Source organism: Marmota marmota, unplaced genomic scaffold, assembly GCF_001458135.2.
Source record: "Marmota marmota marmota unplaced genomic scaffold, marMar, whole genome shotgun sequence".
Lineage (NCBI taxonomy): Eukaryota > Metazoa > Chordata > Mammalia > Rodentia > Sciuridae > Marmota > Marmota marmota.
The window spans coordinates 12,751,130-12,758,606 of record NW_026000242.1 but is presented as its reverse complement, the minus strand read 5'-3'; the positions used below and the strand labels follow the sequence as shown (position 1 = coordinate 12,758,606).

The window sequence follows — 7,477 nt, the reverse complement described above, 5'->3', positions numbered from 1 at the left end:
GGGAGGGGAGGGGAGGGGAGGGGGGATAGTAGAGGATAGGAAAGGCAGCAGAATACAACAGACACAAGTATGGCAATATGTAAATCAATGGATGTGTAAATGATGTGATTCTGCAATCTGTATACGGGGTAAAAATGGGAGTTCATAACCCACTTGAATCAAAGTGTGAACTATGCTATATCAAGAACTATGTAATGTTTTGAACAACCAACAATAAAAATTAAAAAAAAAATACACACAGGCCAGAAAGTCACTGTTCCCCAAGGGGTGAACAGAGTACAATGTTGCAACTTTGAAAAATTTTTATCCTGACTTACTTCCTGAGGCAGAAAGAAAGTACTTCTTTACAAATCAGGTTTGCCATGGAGTTTAGGCATTTTTTAATGCATCTTTCCCCCAAGGCCCTGGGCTCCTTTGTTGGCTATACACAAAGGCTTATGCTATTTTGGTTTAGTAAAATGGTTTGTAGATTTCGATTGAAAAGGAAAAACATAGAAATATAAGTCTGATTCATTTGGGGAGGTAGGGAAAATAATCCCTTTCAGAATAAAGAGAAATACCTATCTAGAATTATCTTGGTAAATTCATATAGATCACGTGGACTAAGAATTTAGTTCAATGCAGAAAACTTGCCTAGCACAGGCAAAGCCCTGGGTTCAGTCCCCAGCAGCATGTCAATCGTATTTCTTCTCCCTCTGAAAGACATTTTTAACCAAATCCCAGAGTTAGGAGATGCTGATGAATAATTCACAACTGAAATCTCGTTTTCAGCATTCAGTCCTGACCCCAATCACAACCCCACTGGAGGAGGAAGGGTTGTGAGTGGCAGTGCTCAGTTTTGGCTACAGGTTGAAATCACATTGTGTGTCACCCATAAAAACTTTCATGGACTAGGGAGGTAGCTCAGTGAGAGTGCTCACCTCATTTGCACAAGGCCCTGGAATTGATCCCCAGTACCCCCCCAAAAAAATCACAAGCCTTTTTATTAGGAAAAATAAGTGGAAGCAGATATTTTTAGCTTTTTAAATTTTTTTCCAAATAAAGAGTTTGGGTGGTTTTTATTTCATTGTGTTAAAAATACAAAAATGCAACATCTTCAAGCAACACTAGTTGACCTCAGTAAAGATGGGAATTTAAAGATCAAATTGAAAACCAAAACCTTTGCATAACTGATGGAAGGGATTTCTAAATGATTTTCTATAATTTGCTTAGCACATCCAATGACACACTGCTTTTATATGGACCTAAATATCTTTGTGTATATCCTTTTCAGCTTTGACTTCCATTCAAACAAAGTACTGAAATCAAAGTTAGGCCCATCCCTTTAAATTGGCTCATCACAAAGATTTATAAATGCAATTAGCCATATTCAGTAATATTTGCCCTTCTAAATATTATTTACACTTATGGGGTCAAATATAGTTTTATATTATTAATAAATGAAATAATTAAATATTACTTGTTTTATATTTACCTTATCTTTTAAAATTGCTACTATCATAAGTGTTCTATAATGGATATTATATTCATAGAGTAGTCCAAGGATATAATTCATAATTAAATATACATATATAAGAATAAATACTCAATGAAAAGAGATCACTGGGCTATGAAACTATTCAAGGCAGGCACCTATATAAATCTTGACACCTGCCTATCCGAGAGCTGGCACTCAATAAGTAAATATGATAGTGCAAAAATGTTCAATATGACTAATTACTAGCAAAATGCAAATTAAAATCATGATGAGGCACTATCTCATACTTCTCAGAAGGACTATCATCAAAAAAACAAAAGATAACAAGGGTAGGCAAGAATGTAAAGAAAAGGGAACCCTTGTACCCTGTGGGTGAGAATGTAAATTAGAATTTTAATTATGAAAATTATATGGAGGTCCCCCTAAAACACTTAAACTAGAATTATCATATGATCCAGAAATCCACTTCTGGGTATTTATACAAAAGATTTGAATTAACAGGTAGCAGAAATATTTGTATTCCCATGTTCCTTGCATCACTATTTATAATGACCAGGTTATGGAATCAACTTACATGCCCATTAACAGATGAATGAATAATGAAAATGTGGTATCTATACCCAAGGAATACTATTGAGCCTTTAAAACAGAGGAAATTCCATCATTTGCATCAACATGAATAGGATTGAAGAACATTTAAATGAGATAAACTGGACATAGAGGGACAAACACATGTATTCTCACAAGCTGAATCTAAAAATGTCAAACTCATAAAAGCAGAAGGTAGAATGGTAGTTAGGGAGGCTGGAGGGTGGAAGGAATGGGGAGATGATGGTCAAAATCTCAGACCGGATGAACAGGGTTTTGTTTTGTTTTGAGACCTATTTCTTAGTGTGGTGAATATTGTTAATAATAGTATATTATACATTTCAAAATTTATAATAAAGTAAATTTCAAACGTTTTCACCACAAAAAATATTTAAAGTAATAGATATGCTAATTTACTTGATTGAATTATTCCACATATTTTCATAAATCATAACATCACCTTGTACCACACAAATATATATTATTATAAATTAATGTGCTGAATGAATGAATCAAACTCCTTTTGCAGCTATAGAACTGACAAATAGAATGCCAGCTTCTGGATGTTTCTATCCAAGCTTTCAGAAAAAACATTTGAGCAGCATCTGTGTCTACAGGTCCAGTTATGGAGACCCTCCTATAATCAACTTGCAATCATCCATAACAAATTTAGGAGCAGTCAGTAGAGAATCTCCCCAATTAATTCAACAAGAAATCATTGAGCATATCATTCTAGACTCACAAATGAAATAAATTAATATAAAATAAGTTACCTATGGTTTCTGATTTCAAGAAATTTATGTTTAGTTTTAGAACATATCTTTAAACTTCCACTTAGATGGGTTACAGCCTGATGTTCAGGGAATTTGAGCCACTTGGTTGTATGATGTTGTTATTTTCTACATGTCTAGCTTCTTCATCTTACCACATACTCATCTGTTCCTGGATCCCCATCTTCATGCTGGAAGTGCAGAACAGAATCTTACAAAACATCAATCTACACCAAGCTGACCTCTCTCTTCCCATTGCAGACCAGGCTATTCACACTACTACTTCAAAAGACAGTTGATTAAGGCACAGTGTATTTTTAAGAGAGCTTTTCTTATAGTTGAGTCTCACTAAAGCTATAGGAAAAAATCCTAATCCCTTTCCTTCATGTCTTCTGGGGTTTTTTTTTTAAGAATTTAAGCTTTATTTTATTTATGTATTATAATGTGGTGCTGAGAATCAAACCCAGGGCCCCACCCATGCTAGGCGAGTGCTTTACCACTGAGCTACAAACCCAGCTCTTTTTTTCAAGGTTTTGATCTACATGACTACACAAAAATAATTAATGGTCTCAATACCCTCAATTGAGCTAAAAACCTGGATATGTTACTATCCCATCAGATCTGGAAATAAGACATACAGTAGAATAACATGGATAATTTGAAAGCAATTACCCCAACAAAGATTAACAAAAAAGGCAGAGAGCTCAGAAGTCCTTAGTAACTCAGGAAACCACCAGGAAAGGAGCCCCCTCCAAAATTGCTACTCACTCCAAGGATTGATGGTGGAGGGAATTGACTGAATTCTTCAATTTCCATTTCACTGTGATGTCAAGCACTAAGAGATGAGTTTCACTGGGCATGATATTACAAGTCCCCGGGTCCTGACTGGTGGATCTTTAGAAATGCAAATGGTAGAACTTTTCCCTGGACAACCAGCATCATCAGTTACTTGTGTAACATTTATAATGGGAGCAACAGAAGTGAAATATTTTCTTTCAATTCTCAGACACCAACCCACTCCCCAGTCTCCTGGAGACCAAGCCACCTGGCCATGCCATGTGTATGACCTATACGGGATAATTGGACGGTGAACACAGCAGCGATGGGTTTTTATCTCCTCTTGCAACAGATCACTTTGCCAAATCCTCTAATGGCACTGCCATTGGGAGACTGAAAACTAAGGGGGGATTAATTTTATAAGAAATAAAACACTTTGGTGCAGAAATGACTCCATAAATCTTTATTGAAAATGTTTCCATCTTAGCAGAATAACCCAGAAAGAAACCTAAATGGATGATTACAAACAAGCCATTGGGCCTCAAGATAAGAAGGGGGAAAGATACAATTTCAATCCTAACAACTACATATTTTCTTTGCCAACTTTAGTTCCTTTGTAAAGGTTGTTTCTGCATCCTCTCAAATCCTCAAAGAGTTGGAAAATCTTGCATAGATTTCTATGGGGAACCAGGGGTTTAATCCAACAGGATTGGGACCTCTCCTCTCCCTTGCCTGATCACATACTGTCAATCGAGATGTACATTTATCATCTACGTTGCTGTATCAAGCTTTTAAAATGAAACATTAAGTCTGAATAAAAATAATTCAAAATATGTGTACTGGGGTTTTAAGCAGATACCAAGAATTTGGGTTAAAATATAACCCAAACAGGAAAAAACTTCTAAAAAAAGAAAGGCAACTTTGTCCAGAGTTTTTATTTAGAATGGCAAAGAAAATGTGTCAAAGAAATTGTTCATTTCCCAGCAGTCTATTACTTCTTTTTTTTAATTAGTTGCTCAAGACAATACAATAATCTTGACATATCATACATTTGATTCAAATGGTGTATGAATTCTCATTTTTCCACATGTACAGATGGCAGGATCACATTGGTTATACAGCCACATTTATACATACAGCAATACTAGTGTCTGTTGTATTCTACTGCCCTCCCTATCCCCCCTCCCCTTCCCTCCCCTCCCATCACCTCTCTCTACCCAATCTACTATGACATATTTCTCTCTTTTTTTTCCTTCCCCCTCACACCATCATATATGTATTTTGTATAACGATGAGGGTCTCCTTCCATCTTCCGTGCAATTCCCCTTCTCCCTCCCATATTACTTCTATGTGGATTCTGCTGACTAAAGTGGCTGCCTAATGGTGACAATGGTGTCATCAGCAGACGATTGTGCTGGCTCCCAAGGCACACATCCACCATCAGGAGCTAAGCACCCTGGCAACAATTGTACTCAGTCCCCTGCAATGATATAAAAGAAAAATTGAAATAAAACCTAATGGTACTTCTGGCTAAGGCTCTAGAAACCCCCAGGAAGGATGGTGCTTGGAAGGAAGAAGCCCTGGCTCCTCATAATGGTGGCTTATAGATGCCCTAAGACATTTAGAAAATCCACATAACATCACTAAGCAGGACCCCTTGCCAATAGGCTTCATGGGGTATGGCAGAGTATCTGGAAAGGGACACAAAACACATCCATCCTTCTGTTTATGACAACTCGGCTTTCTTTGGAAACATCCTCTAGAAGAGCTTCAAAACTAACTCTTAATGCAATATTTTTCCTGAATTCACTGTCCCTCTTAGAAATCAAGAAAGCTAGAGCTAAATGACTCCTCAGCCTTCTTCCTCTCCCCCTAAGACCCAGCTTCCCCTTCCACACCCCCACCCCAACCCCAAAGTGTGTTCCCAGCCCTCTTCTGCCCTCTCTCCCTTCCCTGACCTGCCCCTACCCAACCTGATGTTCCTTTCCCATCCCTATCTGTCACTATGCTGAGCCCCAGCCCTTGAGCCTTTGCTGCCTAGACTGTAAATCTGGCCAAGGCTGAGAACAGCAAACAAAGGAGCAACTATGAGAACTGACAGCTCAAGGACTCTGGCATCAGGTTTGCCCTGGGCTGCCTCGCCCAGGAGGTGCTGGCAAGGCTGGTCTCCCCGCAGGGCACCCATATATCTCAAAATGACAGAGGGTGTAACTGGCCCTAAGACAGTTCTACAGTGCTGCTGCTATGACACAGCAGAGGGCACTGGAAAGAAAAGGACATCCCTGAGTAATGAGAAGTGATAGAAATAGAAACGAAGTGAATTGCAGAATTGACAAAACTTGGCATAAAATATTATCCCTAATATCCTGAATTTCTCTTACCAAAGGAAGAGGACTGGAAAAAAAAAATAAGAAAGAGAAGGAGGGAGAAAGGGAAGACTACAGTTCTAGCTTCGTGTAAAAACTGTAGTTACGTTATGTTTTGATATGATGTTATGAAATGGTCATGTTATAAAATGGTTATTCCAGATTTGAATCTGAGCTCAACTGCAAGCTTATTTTTAAATCCCAGTTTCAGGGGAAAGGACTCTCAAGTGGGATCCAGCCCTAAAAGCCTTCCACGGAGAGGGTGTGGTTAAGCTCATAGGTGTTGCTATCTTCTTCCTCCAAGAGCAGCTTGTCGATGGTCAGGGAACTGATGGCTCTCCTGGGGTCATCCATGTCCTGAAGGACTGGTTCAGGAATAGAGATGGGGAGCTGGACAAACTGAGGTCCAGGCAGGGTTGGGGCTGGAGGCTGGTACTGCAGGGTGGAGGTGGGCAGCGTGGAAAGAGGTTGAGCCCACGGGAAATAGGTGAGGGGCGCCTGGTGCTCTGGGCCCTCCAGCTGGGGTCCCACCGTGGGTGTGGCAGCGCTTCTTGTCTGTGATGAGGAAACACAGGACCAAGGTTTAGCAGCCCTGGCACATCCACCTGCCCACCCTTGACTCAAGAATCTCCAATTCTTCCTTTAACTCTGCCCTTCCCTGTTTCTCACTTCAGGGGGTTCTACCTCCTCCTTCTCAAAACCTCCCTCAAGGGAGAGCTAGACACACTTAAATTGCATTCATCATCTGTCACTAGCTACATGTTCTTGCTCATGCTACTTCCCAACTCAGAAGCTCCATTTTTCTCATCTATTAAATGGGATACAATTGGTAATGAAGTCATAGGGTTGAGCAAATTAGAGAGGATTTTCTAGATTTCATTGAATATAAAATACATCCCAATTTCAGAAACCTTAAAATGTGAAAAATACATGTATCTTAAAGTCTGAATTACACATGTTAAAGAATGAGGCTGTCACATAGCCCAGAAGCTGTATCTTGGAGGTGGCCACTGTTTTGCCCAGACACACTGGCTCAACACAGCAGATCTGGCCTCCTGAGGTCTGGGTGAACAACACAGCTGTATCACTTTCTAGTGGTGACCTGGGAGGCCCAGCCATTCTGTGGTAGGGGAAGCACTGCTCTGTCAGTGAATGTGGCCTTTCTGCTGCTGCCTGTGCCTCCTGCATCCTCTCCTCCAGTTTCTGAGCTGCAAATAGCCATGGCACCACTGGTGCCCCATGATGCTCCAAGGCCCAGGGCCATTCTCCCATGAGCTCCATGAACCAAAAATCCCACCTGTACAGTGACTATCTCACAAACCTAGATCCCGCCTGCCAGAGGCAGCATCTAGATCCTACTATTCTTTCACAGTGGAAACTACTATAAACTACTGGAGTCTTTTAGAACACAGTTTTTTTTTCTAGCTTCCTGGGGAATCTTGTTATAACACATATTTGGGTCCAGGAGGTCTAGAGAAGGGTCTGGAGTTCTGCATGTC

At 39.9% G+C, this 7,477-nt stretch overlaps 1 protein-coding gene across 2 annotated transcripts in view; it reads right to left on the bottom strand.

Annotated features, from left to right (window-relative positions):
- Pou2af1 (POU class 2 homeobox associating factor 1) overlaps positions 1–7,477 on the bottom strand; it is an 82,281-nt gene that overhangs the window by 53,642 nt on the left and 21,162 nt on the right. Inside the window, exon 5 of one of the 2 annotated variants that reach the window (XM_015489907.2) lies at positions 4,865–6,533. The exons of the other annotated variant lie outside the window; for it this stretch is intronic. Within the exon in view, the coding sequence (XP_015345393.1) occupies positions 6,219–6,533 (315 nt within the window). The 3' untranslated portion in view covers positions 4,865–6,218. Of the gene's footprint in view, positions 1–4,864; positions 6,534–7,477 lie in introns of those variants that run through there. 2 annotated transcript variants of the gene reach the window in all.